We start from the raw sequence: 20,281 nt of genomic DNA on the forward strand, positions 1-20,281 counted from the left end.
AACATTCAATAAAAGTGAGCAAATACCTCAACAGGGTAAGACTGGAACTGGGTTTTTTCCTTTCCCATGTTTCCTTTCAGATGGGAAATATTCTTTATTTTGGGGACAAGATTAGGGTGATCAAGAGCATATCAAATTGTGTAAATCCTGATCTCAACATTTTTGACACAGTTTAAGAAGAAGTAATTTAAAAAATAAAAACCCCTAAGTCATTATTTTGCCCAAGGGCAAAATACAAACTTTGCTGCTGTCGAGCATTCTTCAGCCTTTAAGTAGGACATTTTTAAATTTTCAGATTTTTAAAAATAAATTTTTATTGAAACTGAAAATATTTTCATGGACTAATAGTGACCTTTTTTGTATATTATTTAAGAGGGATTTTTTCTGCATTTGAAGGATAAAAAAAATCACATACTTAAAATTAATCTAATTTTCAATCATATTATAATCATGATCACTTTCTGAGGTGATCAGCTCTGGAGGAGGCAGGTTCTTCAATGGAGCAGGGGATTGTGGAGTACAGGGGGATTTCCTGAGTCAGGGAAGCCTCAGGGGAGCACAGACACCCACAGCCCATGGTCAACCAACCAGGGATTTCACCAGCAGTACACACAGAAGGAAGTGGGGACAGTAATACAGAAGGAAGTGGGGACAGTAATACAGAAGAATGGAGGACTGCAACACCAAGGACCTGCAGGAGGAAGATATTTCCCCCAAAGGCTCATGTGCCCTTGCAGAACTGCTTCACCACTCTGCATACTGAGGATGAAAGACCAGTCACATTAAGAGGGATGCTGGAGCTGAAAAAGGCAGCCACATCTACTCCCTGTATAACAACTAGCACAACTAAGAAAAGGTGAAGGGTAATAATAGCAGGTAACTCTCTTCTGAGAGGAACAGAAGAACCCATTTACTGTCATGACACACTCTATAGAGAAATGTGCTGCCTACCTGGGGCTCTAATCAAGGATATCATGGAGAAACTACCAAGCCTCATACTACCAAGTCTCAGTCTACTAACTATTATCTACTGCTATGGTTTCACAACAACAGAGGATAGAGCAGCCATCAAGGAGAGGTGCTGATGGTGAATTTGAAGCTCCAGAACAGCCGTGGCTGTAGTGACCATGACATGGTAGAGCCCAAGATCCTTAGAGCAGCAAGGAGGATGCACAGCAAGCTTACTACCCTGGGCTTCAGGAGAGCAGATGTTGACTTCTTCCCTGGCAGTGTTCAAGGCCAGTTGGATGGGGTTTTGAGGTACCTGGTCTACTGGAATGTGTCCTTGCCCATGGCAAGGGGCTGGAACTGGATGAGCTTTAAGGTCCCTTCCAACGCAAATCATTCTATGATTCTATGACTCTGTGAGTCTAAGTTTTTATGACTATATTTTGTGAAAAGCAAATAATATTTGCGTTCATAATGTAGTTTTTGTATCTAAAGGACAAAAATCTGGAGTCCAGATGAAAAATCTCTGCAACATCATCTAAGTACAATTTGTTTCAAGCAGCAGGCTTAAGGTCAACTAGTTGCAGGTCTTTCATTCATTTCATCATTCTATTCTCACAGACTAGGACTAATTTTCATTTTGCTCTTTACTTCATAGCAAAACACGTAACAAAAATAGTTTTGCAACCAGGCATATTTGAACAAATATGAAATGTGTGACATAACCCTCCTCTACAGGAAAAATAAGGTTCTGTTTTTGTTAGGCTTGCCTGAGTACATCCTAAGAAAATGAATGTGAACCACCTTTTTGCATGCACTTATGATAAATTTGAATGGAGGAAAGTGATATTAAACAAAGAGGACTTTGAAGATGAGGATGAGGATGACATTTGCTTCAATGTTTACCGGCAAAGAAATCTAAAGAAAATGTTAACAAAGTGTCTTCTTACTTAAGGCTGTTCTCAAAAGTAAATCACACCTTTTGCACATTACAGTGAAACTTATCCCTTGCCACCCCAAACAAATTTGACCTATTGTGCTTCAATTGTACCCCTGTGCAATTCTATTTTTCAGCATACATCACCTCTTAATTCAGAGTGGCAAAATAAATGGTTTCCAAAGGCAATAAAAATTGTCTTTCAAATTACTAATACATTGGGCTCCAGGCAAATTTCAAACACAGACTCTCCGGGATTGACCTTGTTTCTGACTAGGAAGGCCTGCTCCAAATGTCAGTCTAGTCAACGGGAATCTATTGACTTCAAAAGGGCTTTAAGAGGCCTTCAAATCACAATGATGGAAGAAGAGAAAATCATATGTATTTTCCTCTGATCTTTCACAAACACCAGGGAATGCTTTAGTTTGGGAAATGAGGTAAATATTTTTTTTGCCTCTTGTGGCAGACACCAAGCTTCCCCCTGGTTTCCCTGACCATTTCTGATTAGTTGTTCTGTTGAGTGGTTAAGCAAGAAAAGTCTGAGACAATGCTTCAGCTGCATGGCCCATTTATTATTTTCTTCTCTACAGCCTTCTATGTGCATTAGTTTCCCTGGGGGTAGATAACAGTTACATGAGCTAAATAGGATTCCTAATGTGTTCTGAAAAATCAGGGTACTAAACTAGGGGCTTCCTCTCTGCTGAGTTACTTTGCCTCAATGAGAGGCACAGACCGAGTTCTAGGCTACATTATTGACTTGCTGTCTGTCTGCAAGTTGGTTTTAGAAGTGAAAGTTGGTTTAGTTTAAGGAAAGTTTGTTTAAGATCTGCTCCTGTCACACTGATGGAAAAAAAAACTAAAACCAAACATCTGTAAGGTCAGCTGAAAGAATTAGATCAGTATGCAAACTTCAAATAAAATGGTCTCCAGCACAGCCTGGCCAGAATTACTGGAAGTGCTGAAAGAAGGATGAATTTCAATGGGTTGACAAGAACCTACGTTGACAAAAATTGCAAGCAAGATTCAATGATTTTTTTTTTCTGCTGTTTTGAAGTAGTACCTGTGAATGTAGGACATTCAGTACAGGGACATATTCAGAATTGTTTACAAGTAAACAGATACTGTATTAAAATGAAAACAAGTACAAAACCAGAAATAATATAAATAAATAATTTCTTTTTCTGCTTGTTTACTTAATTTCTTTCCTTTAACATTTGACTATAGGGATTTTTCATGGTGATTTAGAAAAAAACCTGTTACTGGAATGGGTAGCATCTGCCATTATCATTGGAAAGTACCCAGAACTTCAGACATCATCACATTTTAAAGAAACACCTTGACTAGTTCGTGTTTTTCTATCAGATTGCACATACCTTCTCTTCTATTATTAGAAAACATTTGTGTGATGTTAATTAACTGGAGAGCATATTCATCATGACCACACTATATAAATGGATAACAGAATCATAAGGTTCCCAGAACCCAAGTTTAATGTTTGTTCACTGAATTCCAGAATTATATTGCTCTAAATATGCTATGTATGATATGAGCCCAATATGAGGCCTCAGGAATTAGCAGTGTACCACCTATCTTGTCCACTTCAATACTATCAGAAGTGGGCACATATACTAAATATATCATTCATTTCTTCTTCTTCATACACAGCTCCTCTGTCATTTACTACTCTTGTCTTGCCCCTAGAAGCTGTCTCTAGCTTCAACCCTTGTGTCCCTATTCCCTTCTTTTCAATGAACAATGCAAAGTTCCTCTGCCATAAGATTAACATGCCATATGTTACCATCTGCTCCAAACAGTGTCCACAGAAAGTGGTAAAAGTAAGTATTCTCACTCCGTGAAGAATCAGACCTTGATATAAGCTTTAAAATTCCCACACTGAATAAATAAGCATTCCCTTTCAATAAGCAAAGGTGTAAAAGTTGTTCATCAAAAGTAGTCAGGATAGAAAATCTTATGCTAATGTGATACATCAGTGGTGTTATTTTTGACCATGATGTTATTCATACATATTTGTGAAATGAAGGCTGCACACCAAGCCATGCCAAAGGCATCAGCTGGCAAGGAATACCTTCACCACATGATGTGACGCAGAGTGATTTATACACTGTTATATGAAACTGATAATATATTCATGCATTCCCATACAAAAGAGGCTGCAGTGATTTACCAGCTTTCATTATGATGGAAACACGATTTCAATAATCTGCAAGCACGTTCTAACTTAGGGTTTTTTTTGATACTGCAGAACAAGATCCCTACATATCTCTAGGAGGAAGAAGATCTCTACATACTAGCACTGGCCCAGCATCTCCTCAAAAAGGGCTTTGAATAGCATAAAGTCTGCCAGAGAAGTGCACTCAGTGTGTGGGAAGGACAATCTGCTTTCTATTGGCTGTAATAAATCCAGCAGCATCTGCTGCTGTTCAGCAACGTTGCCACCACTACTCAATCTTTTAATAACATTTTTCATTCCCAGATAATATTCTGAGCTTTCCATTCGGTGTTCACCTCTTTGAACAGAGATGACTTGGTGATATCCTAAAATTCATCACAGAACCTAATTCTGGAAAACTCATTATATACTGTTGTCATTAGGCAGGGGCTGGTGAAACCTGCTCTTAAGGCAGTATGAAATTCTAGTCCTTGTAGCAAGATGAACCCACTCAACTCTGTCAGTACAAGGAATAATGAAATCAGGCAAGCTTTTCCATTGCTATTCCCTTTAATCACGCACTCTTTTGAACACTGGGTAAAAAGCTTAAGCTCTAACTCATAATAAAAAGAGGAAAGCAATTTAGCACACAGTTCTGATTTTCTGGACACCTGATGAAGCATAAATATGTGAAGAATATTCAAGGAGACTTCCCTTCCTCACTCCTGAAACCAATGGCCAGATGCAGAGCAAGAATTGTCTGCAATACTCCATGAAGTACTATTAAAATTCAAATTTTAGCCAGAATTACACGTTTTCCTGTATTCATGCCTCTGTGGCTCAGATGCAAGAACACATTCTGAATCAGCTACAGTTTCAAATTATGATTCAGCTCTCTTATGCACTAGGAAGACCAGACACTTTCTCATTATGCACTGATATTAATATTGTGAAAATGATTATTCTACATAAATACAGTGATTGGTAGATAAAGAAAAATAAATACATGTCAACTAAATTAAATTAAGGTCACTTAGGAGATTCCAGAGTAAGCACTTTTAGCAATAAGTAGCCCTAGAACACACACAATACTATATTTCAAACTTTGTTATCAGCCATTATCAACATGATGCTACTTCAGCACTGTAAAGAATGTGATGTTGTTATTAAATAAAGTCTATCCTCCTGATAACTGACTGAGAAAAAAAACATCAAACATCATTACCTATTAGACCAGATTGAAGTAGTTCAAAGTCTTTCTTAGATGAAAAAAAAAAATCTTTTACCTTCAGTATGTACAGCAGAAACATAGGTCCAGTTATAGCGCTTGACAATGTCCACCATAGCCTTTGCTTGCTGTGCATCAGATGGAACAACTCTCATAAAATACTTGAACAGAGTTTTGTCGCTTAGGTCCATGCTTGTGGCAGAATAAGCAATCTGAGGTATATTGAAAAGCTGCAACAAGTTCTGGACCTGGATGGCAACTGAGCTAGAGCCAGGTCCAATGACACCAACAATGGGTTTCTTGGAGCGGAAAGATGATGACGATCCATCCACACATCGAACCATCCCTTCCTCTTCTTCTGATGAAATAAGAGAGTCCCTTATAAACTCAATGCTCTGCTCCAGAGCCACAGCAGAATGCCAACAGGAGTCCCTTATTTCACATCCTAGTGTTATATTTGGCAGCAATGTGGGGTCCAAATTAATTCTGTCAAGGGTATGTAGCATTGCTTCCACTCTCTGAATGCCATACTGCTCTCTCACTGCTCCACATTTCCTCTCATGAACCTTGTCAACGGTTGGTTGATGATGAACAGAGAATAAAGCTCCAATGATAATATCACCAGGCATGTGTGCAACCACCCTTCTTTCATTTGCCTGTGCTGAAACCAAAAGCCTGAAGTTCCCACAGACATCTTCCTTCAACAACAGGATTGCAAGGAACACAAAAAGGACCATTTTAGGAAATGGTTTAGGCTGGTAGAGACAGCATGATGAAACAAAATCAGAGAGCCGGTGAAGAGCAGTTATCAAATCTTTTGGATAAAAGGAGCACTATGCTGATGGTTAACCAAGAGTTTGCATGTATTCGCTAATGAGTTGCCATCATCTCCAGGTGGACAGCTATGCAGAGCTGTACATGTGATCATAATCCTCATAACCTTCAAAAATAAATAGAGAAAGAACTTTAAAATTAGTTATAATGTCAGCTTTATAATCTGTTCTAAAATTGAACCTATTGCTGTTGTCAATCATAGAATCATAGAATGGTTAGGGTTGGAAAGGACCTTAAGATCACCGACTTCCAGCCCCTCTGCCCAAGGCGCTGTCCAACCTGGCCTTGAACACTGCAAGGATGGGGCATTTACCACTTCTTTAGGCAACCTGATCCAGTGCCTCACCACCCTCATAGTAGAGAACTTCTTCCTTGTATCTAACCTGAACTTCCCCTGTTTAAGTTTAAACTCATTACCCCTTGATGATTATAATACATTGTCTCCTATATACATTTATTTCCATCATTATCAAACTGGAAAACATTACAGTACTTCAGTGCTTCATAACCTTAGGCTTGTACTTTTGCTGGTATAAATCAGTGTCTTTCTGACACTCTTGTTTAAAAATTCTTTTGGGAAATATTTTCCAAAGCACAAAAGACAGACAAGTATTTAATTCCATAGAAGAAAGATGTTGCCATTCCTAATGTGTGTCTTTGAAAACAAATCCCTTTACTTTCAGACACTTTCTATATCACAAATGAAAATGTCACACTAACGTACCAGAGGCAGCACTATGTCATCAGTTATAGCACTAGGAAGCTGCTGTTGACAAACAGAGTTGTTCTTGAAATATTCTAAGGCATGCAGAATCTGATTCTTCAAATCTGTAAATCTGTTTTTTTCTTTGTAAAGCATAACATGAAACAGATTAACTTTTAAAATAAGGATTAAGGAAGTTAATTTTGGTATTAATATTTGTATTTGTTTCAAGCAATGAATGTTTTAGCAGAGTAACAACAATTCTAAAACAGCAAAGCAGTGATTTTCTTTTCAGCTTTTTATATCCTTAAATCAAAAATCAGCAGTAAGCATTTTGACAAATCCTGGTACTGTAGACAACTCTACAGACCTCACTGGTGGAAAGAAATCAACATGAGACTATACAAATGCGTTAGTACCTAAAATATTTGATCTGCTATGTTTGCTGATAGTCTGCAATGCAATCTGCACTCAGCTTTGGTGTTGATGTAAGATTAGTAAAAAAAAAGAAAAAAAAGAAAAGAATCAGCAAAGATTTCCTCTCTTTGGCTGTGGTTAGTGGAACTTGAAAGTGTACTTGAAAATGTTCTGCACCTAGCAGTGGATTTGCAGCACGAGGCTTCTGGTTTTAAATATGGGGCTTAGACAGTAGTTTGTCCAGGTCTTGATTCCTGAGCTCATTAAAGTATCGTCTATTGCTGTGCACCTGCCAGTGCATCCATTGATAGCACAGAAAGTTAAGCGCACTCTTAGACCTAGGAAGATGCTGAGCTACTTAGTGAACCACATGCCCAGTTCCACTGTTGACAAAACAATTGCAAAATTCTGATTTTGCAGATTCAGATCCTGACCTCAGTTTTATCCACATAGCTCTAATTCTAATGGATTCTAATCCATTAACAATTGCTCTAAGAATACATAGGTTTGTAAAGCGAAAGAAATCCTTGCTACAGGAAATCTACCTCTATTTCTTACAGTCTGAAAATCTAGCAGTATTTTAATATTGAATTTACCCCTCATAGCTAGGTCATTCCATATGGTGCCACAGAGAAAATCTTTCTCATTCTAAAGATGAGACAAGCAAACCTAAACCCACTTTTCTGATTGATGTAAGCCTTGTTTAATTATTATTTCACCTAGACATCTATAAGTTATAAAGTATTTACACAGAGTAAATAACACCATATTTCTGTGAGCATTCCCAAATGAAACTGAAATTGTTAAAAAGGGAATGAATAGAAATGGCTTTGTAATATTAATTTCAATATTAACAAGTTCATGTAACATTCATTTTTACTAATAAAAAGTGTTAACAACAAAATAAGGTTCAGATAGCTGTAGAGAGTTTCAAGACTTTTTTTTCTAGTCTGTGAAGAGTTGGCTTATCAATACTGCAAGCCTTTGACACTAAGGAATAACAGCAGTTCAATTCAGGTTAATTAGTCTCTAATTACAGAATATCACTACTGCTTATGTCTTCCGATTATTTGTTCCGTGACTCTGAAGATGGTACTGTATAATTTGTAAGCAACGTGAAGGATGATGGGCAGGGGATATCTTTGTACTATATCACAGCTGTTAAATTCCTATACCTCCAATTAATATATTATCACTTCAAAAAAAGTTGTTAATTACTTACTAACTTGCTAAGATTTGAACAGAAATAGTACTCTGTTATTTAAAACCATGGATGCTTATTCTTCTGAGCTTCTCAAATTAAGGCTACCTATACAGAGCACAAGTATATCTAGACAAATGCCAGCTCTGCCTCAGACTGTAACTGGATATACAATTAGATGCCTTTTTATAACCTAGCTGCCTGTGCAGCTGCATACGTACAAATAGAATTCAGAGGACTGGGGTGAGCTTGTGATAGACAAAAAAAAATCCAGTCCCTAACCACTATTTGAATTCTACAGCACACATCGATCACATTTCTGGTCAATCTTATTAATACGGTTCTGTTTGGGAATTAAACAATTTCCATACAGGATAGGCAAGAAAAAGAGAGCAGCATGACCATTTTTTTTCTTCACTCCAGAGAGCAGCTGTTTGCTCTTCTCAGTCTACAGTTGAATCTATCAGTGTAAAATTACAGAGTAAAGAATGAAGTAAAGCTGAAGGTCTCCTTTATATTTCTGGGTCCATAATAATTACAGATCTCATGGCTGGGGGTTCCTATGACCCAAAAGCAATTTCTAAAAGCGTTCAAGTTCTTCCACTCCACGGCATCCAAAGGAAAAGAGAGGCCAGATGCAGACTACAGTTGCTCCACAACTAATGAACTTTCTCCACATAACCCACTGCACTAAAATGAAAGTCAATTTACTTGGGACTTACAAAACTGCTACAAATTACATCAAGAAAAATGCTTATGTTTCATACTGTTAGGCTTAGGACTCATATCCAAAGCATCTGAAGGCAATGTTTTCTGTGGGATTTCATAATGCAGTGAAACAACCTGGAATTTATATTGGCATGCCTAAGTGAGCCTGCTGGATTTCAATGGATTTGTATTTGTATAACAGATATCTGGTTCGGTGGGCTTCCTTTTGCTCTCAGAAACCTAAAAGTCAAAGAATGATTGAGGTGAGAAGACACCTCAGGAAGGTGTCTGGTCCATCCACACTGCTTGAAACAAGTTCAACTAAAGCAGTTCTCAGCTTCATGTCCAGCCAGGTTTTTAATATATCTAAAGATGGAGACTCAACTTTTCTTAGCAACTTGTTTGACCACAGTCACAGTAAAAAGGGTTCTTTTTTAATGTTTAAACAGAATTTCCTGTATTTCATTTTGAGCTTATTGCCTGTCATCCTTCCACTGGACACAGATGGTTATGCCATGCAAAGATGCCATGAGAGTAATCAAGTAACATATTCCATTTTAGGCCAAAATGACTGATCAGGGAGCAGATAGACTAAGCACACTAATTACATTTCCTGGAGAACATCCTCCTGAAGAGAAGATGGCCGAGGGAACTGTTCAAATGCACAATTTTAGTGTTTCTCTTCCTCAGAAGTATCACATACAAGTCACTTTACATTTATTATTGTTTTTTCCTACTATAGGAAGCTTATTATTGCAAGCAGAATGAGCACTAAAATAAAGAAAATTTCATAAGCTTAAATATAACTCCTGTTTAAATTGTTAAAGAGAACCCTAAAGGGAGTTTGACACACTGCAACCTTCAGACTGAGAAATGTAGCAGCATCAAATGCAGTGAAATCCTGAACGCATGTATAAAGTAATGGGAATTGTTTCACAATTAATAATTTACCTGCATTTACTTGTTTTCATTGATGGACAAGCAAATGAACATGAACAGCACTTAGGGTCAAATTTACTTTGCACACTGTTCAACTTTTTCAGTGTCAAGGGATTACTCCCAGGTTACTGCAGCACAGGCAAAATGGAAATAGGCACTTAATTACTGATGTATCAAGGTTTGTAGCTTATTTCAGCTGCGGATATAACTATAAACCAATCCTGAAGTCATATGCTTTAACAACAGATGACAGACACTTTTGTCTCTGTCTGCTGGTGCGCTACCTTCGCATTTGGAGCAATTGCAGAAGTAATGACAGAAAGATATTTCTGCCTATCTGTCTTTTGCTCAGTCTTGCCCTAGACAAAAATGTAAAGCCTACCCAGATGGCTGAAGGCACAGCTCTGATGAAGCACTCGACATGTTCCTATAACCTCTGCTCTCCCTGGCAGCAAAAACTTTATGCCGGTGTCTGTCAGGAGAAATTCTCAGCTGTCCCTTTAGGGCAGAGTTCCAGCTACTTCATGTTGAGGTTTAACCGAATAGAAAATGAGCATCCACAATATTCCGTGAATATTCTATCACACAAACATTTAAATTACTTACTTTAACCTCAAATGCAAGTCCACCTATTTATAGTCTCTCCAGACCAAAAGAAACAAAACAAGTCCTAATATCTAACAGCATTAATTAAATCTAAATTAAAGAAATCAGACTATGAAGAGCAGTTCACAAAGTGCTGATTTCCCACTTTGCATGCAGCTGGGAGTTCATGCATGGGGCGCGTCTGACTTTTCTTAAGGGCTTCTACTACCGCAGGTGCAACAGCGTTTAAACCTGAGGAATGAAACCGTTTCCTGCTGGGACTTACATTATTATAGCAGCGCCCACTAGTGACCCCAAAGCGAAGGACCTTCTTGTTTTTTTTTGCAATCCGAATTACCTTGGCTGTGTGGCTTCTTGCAGTAAAACATAAACTCAGCAAAGGGAAGTCTTTGATTTAGCCTGTTTTTTATCAGAGAAAGGGCAACACTTTCTTTAAGGTTTCTTCTTTGCTACGTAAAATTTTGTGATTTTGAAGCCTGTTTGTTCATAGTGTCTAAATCTTCAGGCAGATTTAAATAATAAAAATAAAATGTCAGATTACTGAATCACAGAACAGCGCTGTGATGGAATGAGGAATTATGGTCAAAACCAGAAAAGCACTTGGGAATATGCTCAGCACATAAAGAATTCTATTGGTCAAACATCTGAAAAGACATCTAAAGTTTAAGGTCTCTTTAAAGGATTTTCAGGATAAGAGCAATCACAAAAAAAAAATAGGCCCCTAAAATGAATTGATTTGCAGTGAAAAATTTTACTTTCACATTATGTCTGCATAGCTTCCAGCCAAGTACCTGCTAATTAAATGCTTTCCAGGCATTCATTTACGGCATATACCACAATTAATTCAATGCCGTCAGATAAGATATAATGCAATGATCCATAGGACATGGATCAAATCAGTATATCCCAACCTAGGTTTCATTGTCAAAGAAGACAAAACCTTAGCAAGCAGCAACTGGATTACTGGTTCAGAATCAGTCCTACTTATCTCACAGTGATGATCTTTAGACAGCAAAAGATGGAACTGCCTTAGAAAAACAGTTACATGAGAGAGACTTCTCAGCTCATCTCAAGGGGACCGAAGTCAGGAAAATGTGTACCTGCAGGATGCTAAGCCTTTGCGCAGTTCTGCTGGCAATTGGCATTGCAAACTCTAAGCATTGGGTTCAAACTATTCTGGCAATCCTTCTCCCCATGCCATGGAGAGGTTCTTTGCAGGAGGTCCCATGCATCCATTCCTTGGAGGTAATTCACTTTGTTCACAGAAAATCTGATGCACAAAAATGGTCCTTAGCTGAAAATCATGAAATATGAGCACACTGTTCTGGTTTGAGATTCCTACTGATGTTTAAATTTTCTATTCACCAAAATACACACACACACACACAAAGAATTTAAAATATCAAACAGCCATTAGTCACTGTATTATCAGTTCTGTGAATTCCAGTGGGCATTGGATCATGCCCTTTGACAAAGGAAATAGCCTTATAAAATAGGAGAGACTATGAAGCAGTCTTCTGTAATTCCACTTAGAAACAGGAGAAACTTAAGCAGTGCAGAAGATTTTTAATGATTTGGCCAGAACAGCCACTGAAAATAACAGATTGATGTGCTGAACTCATGCCTTCATAGATAATAAGAACAGAATGTTATAATTAGGTGCAAGATCCTTAGAAATCCCAGAAACTTCTTCCCTATATTATGCCCACATACACTTTCTGGTTGATAAAACAATTTTGGGTTTAATATGCAGGTGCTTAACTTCCCAGCAAAGCTTGCAATTCCGCTAAATTTATATACTACTTACTGCTGCTGTTACCAAAAACCTGGCATACCCTATAGCGCAGGAACTAAAAGCTCTGATGTGATCTCAGCTGTAATCCTAGACATTTTATTAATTAACAAAACTATGATCTGAACAAAATGAATGATCTGGAGGAGGTGATCAAGAGAAACCAATAGTAGTTCCAAAAAACAACCCATTTTCTTGCAAGTCACAACAAGAGTGGTGCTACAAGGGCATTCCGATACGACCGCTATGCCAAAAAAGCCTTACACATGTTAGCAAATAAAATTACAAAGAACCAGTGTAGAGACCCCTAAAACACTCTCTGATCATTTGAAATAATGATTAACCCTGGAATCCCTGATCATATATCGTAAATATTAGTATGCAGGTAAAGAATTTGAGAGTTCACAAAATATTAGCATGGGATAGAAATGTTTAGGAATACAGTAATAAAAAAAATAATCATAGAGAATGAAGAGCCTTGGAGTTAACTCCTCCATGTATCTTTTCTTTCAGGATTGTTTAGAGCAGTGTGTTTTCAAGACGATCTTCCAACACTCTGATTCCAAGATGATCCCCCCACTCTCAGTGATAGAAGAAGGAAACATCCAGCCTTTCCCTACACCCAGTCACCTTCATTGCCCCCAGAAAGCCCTTCTGGAGGAGGAGATGGAATGAAATGGGGGTGTCGAGGTGGTGGAGCCCTGCAGCGTGGGATAGCGCTGACTACGGGCATCGGGCTGTGGGCAGTGGGCAGCAGGAAGCGGCATAGTGGGCAGGGGGCACCCGGCAGCGGGCAGGGGGAAGACAAGCAACGGGCAGCAGTGGGGCGAGCAGGGTGGACAGCGGACAGCAGCAAGTCGGGTATGGGGCAGCGGGCAGCCGGCAGCCGTGGGGAGGGGAGCGGCGGGAGAGCGCTGTCCCTGGTGCTGAGCACCGCCGGCCACCAGCGATCGCCTCCCGGTCAAGCTTAGGGAAGGGAAAATAAAAACCGAACCTCAAAATAACCCAGTGGTGAAAATTGCCGTGGTGGTCACATCTGCCACGCAGGACCACGTTCTTTACAAGTAAATTCAATACCTGGAGCTGGGTCTTAGAGGAAACTACTGGACAAGGTTAACTCCCAGCATTGCTACCTGAGCTGCTACAACTCAGTGGCTGTGCATACAGACGTGTATCTATGCACACACACTGGTTCTTAGGTCCCTGTCTCCCTGCTTGGCTAGTGGTATTGCTGTCCTTCTGAGCTCTTAATGAATCATTTCTGCACGTGGAGACGTTAGCTCCAATTATTAAACAAGGAACAGACGGGACTTGCCAAGCACAGCCAAAGTGATTTGTCCCAAGGTCACACAGAAAAGTCTATGGCTGAGCTAAGCCTGGCTGTGTCTGGAAAACAAATACATTCCCACTTCCATTATCTCTTCCTGCCAAAACAGATCCCCACTAGTGAACATAAGGGCTATATCACACACACCAACGAGCCCAGGTATTGCAGCCCCCTGGTCTCTCTCAGCCCCACACATATGCTATTCCTGGGGAGGGATCAGTGCCTGCTGCCCTCCAGTGCTCCGACCAGTTGGCTTGCTGGTCCCCCAAGAGCTCCACTTGTCCTCCGGCAAGTAGGGCACAGGACAAAAGCAGGAGGGAGGGAGGGAGGGGAAAGAGTTCATCCCACATCCACAGGGTTTCTGTCTGCAACCCAGGGCACATAAATCCCCTTTCCCACCCCACAGCATTACCTCGTCGGTGGCAGCAATTGCTTCTTCCTACAGTGGTGGCAAAGCAGTTCTTTCAGTGGCAATAATCAAGACGGGTAGGCACCTCCTATTTTCAGCCACAGCAGAGATATCATTCCTCACACAGACCTTCTGGAGCTGAATAATCCTCAAATGCCTCTGCAAAGATCACCAGCAGGTGAGCCCAGCTCGGCTAGCGTTGTCACTCCTCCAGCTATGGGCACATCCTGTTTCCTTCTGATCACAGGCAAATGCTGAGGACCGAGTATCCTACCCCCTCAAATGCGTGCACACACACACGCCACGCAACACGCTGCTCTCTCAGCATCGCCCAAGTCTCATTTGCAAGAGGCGTGAATGGTCCCTGGATTTAAGAGGGGGTGGGGGGAGGTGGGAGGGGGAGAAGGCGCTAGGAGGAGGAATAAACAAACAAACGATGAAACAACAGATGGGTCTTTGCTCTCTGCCACCACAGTCTTTGGTCTTCCTAAATACTTGCTGCAGCTTGACCCACCTGCTTAAACACCTCTGCCCCTCCTCTACGCACGGCAGCAACCTCTCTGCGTCTATAAGGGGCTAACCCTGCATTCTGCCCTGCAACAAAATCTCTCCAGATGATCTGAAGGTTGCAAAGTACCCCTGTAACTGACACCTCCCTCCTGCGCTACCCTCCAGCAAGTAAGAAAGCAGTATCATCTGAATAAAATGATTAAGAAAAGGCGGGGGGCGGGAGAGTGGGGGGAAGCGATAGATGCTTCAGGAGGGTCTGTTTAAACCCGAGTCTTGGGGCAGAGTTTACCCCTGCTGTCCGGCAGCCCCTTGCAAACGGCCGGAGTTTGCCTCCCAGCACGGGCGCACAGCTGCTGCGGGCAGGGGCTGCTGGCTCGGGGGCCCTTTGCACCGGGAGAGCGCTGGTCTTCAGAGCAACTTTTAGTGCCACCAAGTGGCATAGAACCCTCCAGGAACCCAAGCCGCCTGCCAGCCCCGGGCACTGCCTGCTGCTCCTTGGCAAGCGGAGAGAGGGGGATGCAACAGCAGAGACCACCCTCCCTACACGCGCACAGCCAGCGGTATCGAGCCAAAGGAGGGACTGTTTGTCACTGGAAGGACAGGCTGCCCCCTCCAGCTCTCACCCCTTCCTTTGGCTACAGGCGGCAGCACCGGGTACCAGCAGAGAGGAAGAGCGATGCCTGCGCCAAGGGCAGCCCGGCGGGACGTGTCCTCTGCCCCATCCCCGCCTCTCCCCAGCAAACACCTCCCGTCCTGCCGTGCTCTCTCCCGCCCTCCCCCTGTCCCCTGCCTTTCCCTACCAGCCCCCTGGCTCCGCAGCCAGCATCCCCGGACCGTTTCTGCAGTCGCACGGGTTTGCCCATCAGCTCCGTGCCCTCTGGCCCTTCGCATCCCCACCCTCCATTAACCCAACAGCACCTCTCTGCCCTGCTAACTACCTGCTCCCCACATCTATCTTTTCTTCCCGAAGCCAGCCGAGGTTTTACCTTCTCCTCTGGCATCCCTGCATCCTCTCAAAGCTCCCCCCCTCCCTCTCTCCTCCTCCCTCTCTCGGTTCAACCCTACACATCCAGCTCCTGCTCTCAGCAGCACTCAGCCCTGGTACCCCGGTGGGCCGGGTACCACCTCTCTGAACGTGGGATGAGGGAGTTCTGGGGAGTGGGCACACATATGGGGTGGGAAGTGTCCTGTGTAGCCTGAGCCCTGACAAACTCAACACCTCCCCGCACTCCTACTGCAGCAGCAACAACAACAAACAACCAGGAACCATCGCAACACAATGCCAGCAGGAGATCATCTCTTTATTCAAAGCTATTCTTAGTAAATAAATAAATAAAGGGGAATAAATTAAATAAATAGTAAAGCAAAATGCCATTTAGGTTAAGAGCTGATCTGGCATTTAAAAGGCTGCTGGGTCTGACCATTTACCAGGCTGTGTTTGCAGGCAGGATTAGCTCGTGCATCCATTTTTGAGAATTAGAAGCCTTTCTCTGCTGCTGCTTCATGGCTTGGCACTCCCTGCTGGTGTCCCCCCCCTCTTTTTGTTGCTGCTTAAAATATTATCTCCTTTTTCCTAAGCAACTACTGAATGACCCAAATCCTGGCCACTACTTGATGTGGCTTCCCCAGGGTGACTGCACTGCCTCATCCAACCTGTATCGTGTCCTCCTCCACATCCCTACCCATCTGAGGTAACAATGATAAAGTTGTTGGGGAACAGCAGAAGAGGGACTGTCTTGCTACAGCTCCGTTCATGCTCCTAATCCCCTGTGATCCTTTTACTGCTGTTTCTCTTCCACCAGATGACCAGCTTGACTGCTCCTTTCATCCCAAAGGATAAAGGATAGGGATCCCATACATCCTTACCAGGTGTTGGAGCATGGCCTCTTTCTCCTTCACATCCTCCTTTGATCCCAGCCTGGAGCTGGCTGGAAGTCCATCAGCTGGTACCTGCTTCACAGCCTTCCCCAGCTCTCCTGGCTCCTTCAGTTGCTGAAGCCCTGGCAGAGGCCAGTCCTTGAAACAGAGGACATTGTTAGTGTATTTACATGTGGCTCTGTTTCTTACTTTTACTCAGCTCCAAGAGTCTATGTGCTGGTGCTTGGAGGGATGGAGGTACATTATGTGAGAGGGCAGAGACCACTAGTTACCAGGGGCTTCCCCATTCCCGTCAGTGCCCTGGTGGGGAGATGGGCAAGGAGCATCCTTCATCTTCCTTCCCAAACTTGTGCTCCTCTCAGACATTCTCTTTTCCATAACCATAAGCTGTGAGACTATTAGAAGGTCAGAAGGCTGGAGACAGAGAAAATAGGGGAAAGATATTGTAGAGAAAGCACAAATCAGAAGGAAGACAGAAGGGATGGGTCTATAGGAGGGAAAGGTGAGACCGAAAGCAAAGTGGTATTACCATGCACAGGGGAAGGAAGCAATGTCAGAGGGATCTGGGGAGAATGAAGCCCCATTGCTCTGCTGGGCTGTCACAGCAGTTCTCTGCCTTCTCCAGGGATAAGGAAGTCAGAAAGCAGCCACCTCCCATTAACAACAGCGACAGCCAGATGGCTGTCAGGAGGGTGAGTGATTGACAGTGGATGAGGAAGATGGTCCCCACACAAGCAGGACACACAGAGTTCTGTGGATGCAGCCCAATGAATGCAGAGCAGCTCCGACACACACATCCGCAAGAACTCCACCGTGAATCAGAGCCCAGAGTCAGAGTTCACTGTGCCAGATGTTTGGAGCAGCTGGACCAAAGATTAAAGGTGGCAAACAGAATGCATAGGGATGGCCATGTCACTTACATTCCTAATGCCTCTTATTGACCTTTATAACAAGGTCCCAATAAATACATATATATATAAAAGGCTCTTTTCTTTTTTGTTCTTTCACCCTCTTTCTCTCCTCCCCTTTTCCCATCATTCACAACCATTTTACAGAAGCCATAAAATTAGTCACTGTCTTCTCAGCTGATGCTAGAATATTTTTTCCCTACCAGGAAATTTCCTCTCTTATTTTGACACTATTTTAAAGGTAAATAAAAGGAAAGCTTCCAGGATCTGAATAAGGAGATGCAAGGACTACACTTTATAATCCCACTATTGGTAACACTTATTGCTCCTGTGGCAGTAGCACCTATAGATAATAACACACTGGGCAGGGCTGAACATGTTCTGAATCTCTGCACTCTGAGGAGCTTGTGCATACAGAAAATTGCAGGGGTAAAAAGGGTTTGAATAAGTCTCCAGGTATAATCAATATCTCCAAAGAGCATGCTAACTACTCTACCATTCTAAGACTAAAATAAAAAGGCTGAGTGAACACTAATTTGGGTTTTCTTCAGTTCCAGAATGAATAAACCCTGTGGGACACAAGCAGTACAATCAAAGACAGGGTAATATTGTATTGGCCAAGACGTTCCAAGTGCCTGCTTTCTTACACAGTAATCTGCAAGACCAGCTCAAAAAAACCCCAACATACATATACAATATTTAGACCCTACTAGAGGAGATGGAGCAGGTGGAGCCAGAGGGGAACAATCTATCATGCTTACACTTAATGACATAATTAAAATCAGGACAATTATTCTTTCTTCCCAAGCAAGTATCCTTGGTGTGTAACAGCAAGTCTGTTACACAGAAGGAGACTAAAAAGGTGCAAAGTATGCTATACAACACATTTTGGAAGAAAATAGTAGCCTGTCAGGGTATAATAAAGGTGCTACTCTTAAAATCCTCGGTGTTGTCTTTTCAACCTTGAGAAATACAAGGGTCTGAATTTATGTGCCTATCCTTTAGAGATTTATGTATAAACTTAATGTTCTCTTCAGAGTGAATACAGGGAAATTGTCTTTTGTAGGATGAAATTAATTGCATCTATCTTAAAGAGGCATTAAGTTCTGCCCACATCTCTTCATAGACTACAGAGTATAACTAATCCTCATAGGAATATGTATATCATACCAATGTGCTTTTAAGGAATTTATGACTAATTTTTGACTCTTGGTTGTGCATAGATATAAAGGCGGCACTGAAATGCCAAAGACTTCCAAGATTGTTCTAGCTCTGTGCAAGGAAGTGACCCAGCTCTTAGTAGCTGAGAAAACTCAGAAATGCCAAACTGAAACTAGCTGTGAAACTCCTTGAACACTGTACAGTCCCTGGGTAAGGATTAGAGGATTTAGATTTAGAATCTATGACTGGAGGTGGCTGTAAGCTGCTGTTTAGTCTGGCTCATCGGTGGAAAACAGAACATGAGAGGGGAAGACAGAATACACAGCTCTGGGTAGGACACTAGCAAGAAGAGTACAAAAGGGGAACATAAATTCATATATACCTATGGAGATTTTTTGTGAGTAATGGGGTGCATCAGGTGTAGCTAAAAGACTGTAGAACACAGATGCTCTCAGATTTGCCCGTCCTTCCCTCCCACCCCCCCCCCAAAAAAAAAAAGGACATTTAAACCAATTTGCAGAGTACCTGAATAAATAACTGCCACAAAATGGTTAATTTGCTCCAGGGAATTGTTCTATGTGCCCTCCCTGTAAATTGTTCTTTGCACTTTAGCAAGAGTGAATTTCATGCATAAAGAGGCTATACTTGCAAAAATAGGTAAGCAGCATTACAACTCGGATTCATATTGGGAGTATTCAAAGCCAGTAATTCCAACAGAGGAAATTTGACTTATATTTTGCCTTTATGAATTATGAAGGTACTATTCTTATTAATCAAGGTCACAATGATGTTATTTCAATTGTCATAAGGCTTTTCAATTTTCTAAAATTGATAAAAAAGTGGCATCTATGTTATTTCTACTTGTTCCCTCTGTTATTTCCAATATCTTTATATATGTGTGTATTTTATGTTCAGCTACCTTCTCCTACACAATTCCCATCACTGTTTTCCACCAAAGAATTCCAGCACACTTGACAAGAGACTCAAAATGGATGTGTGAGGATGTTAATTAAATGCAATCAGCATGCACACATTGAAAGGAGTGTTTGGGGTATAGACAGACCTCCCTCCTGAAATCCATAGAAATGCACATGACTCTACATTAAAAAAATTAAGCTTCTCAAGAAAATCCATGCATTCCTAAGACTGTTTTATTCTGTGCCACAGAAAGTGGTTTGGTGTTCTCATATCACTCAAAATTTGACACTGGTGCTCCTATTTCTATTCAGTGAGTTCCAATCTGAGTGGGGGAGTGCTTCAAATGAAGGCTGAAAGAATGAAACCTCCAATTATGCTGCTGTGTGATGTACTATCTTGTCTCTGCAGTGCGAGTAGAGTATTGACAGGGTGAAACTTAACTAGTAGGCTCCTCTTGGGATTTGAACTCATCCCTGCTTATGCCTGCACCTCAGACTGGCATCTGCTGCTGAACAGCAGGGTGGTGAGGGATGTGATGGGAATGGGAGTGTTAATTGTTGTGAAGTCCACAAATGTCCCCAGAATGAGATCAGGTAAGTGCCACTGTTACTGAGTCATCTGAACAAAAGGCAGAGATGTTCCTGGCTCTGAAGCAGATTCTTCCATGGGAACTTTACTCATTCCAGG

The 20,281-nt window shown here is 41.6% G+C and overlaps 1 protein-coding gene across 4 annotated transcripts in view; it reads right to left on the reverse strand.

The window, feature by feature from the left end:
* Positions 1-15,736, reverse strand: part of GRM5 (glutamate metabotropic receptor 5) — a 256,806-nt gene extending 241,070 nt beyond the window's left edge. For 2 of the 4 annotated variants that reach the window (XM_062639093.1, XM_062639090.1), the window contains exons 1-2: positions 14,223-14,874; positions 5,342-6,223 (exon numbers count right to left, since the gene is read on the reverse strand). In XM_062639093.1, coding sequence (XP_062495077.1) covers positions 5,342-6,020 — 679 coding nt within the window. In that variant the 5' untranslated portion in view covers positions 6,021-6,223; positions 14,223-14,874. Of the gene's footprint in view, positions 1-5,341; positions 6,224-14,222; positions 14,875-15,715 lie in introns of those variants that run through there. The other 2 variants (XM_062639091.1, XM_062639092.1) reach the window with 2 other exon arrangements.
* Positions 15,737-20,281: the final 4,545 nt, after the last annotated feature.

Source organism: Pezoporus occidentalis, unplaced genomic scaffold (assembly GCF_034315485.1).
Source record: "Pezoporus occidentalis ecotype Australia unplaced genomic scaffold, CSIRO_AGI_Poc_V1 ctg6, whole genome shotgun sequence".
Lineage (NCBI taxonomy): Eukaryota > Metazoa > Chordata > Aves > Psittaciformes > Psittacidae > Pezoporus > Pezoporus occidentalis.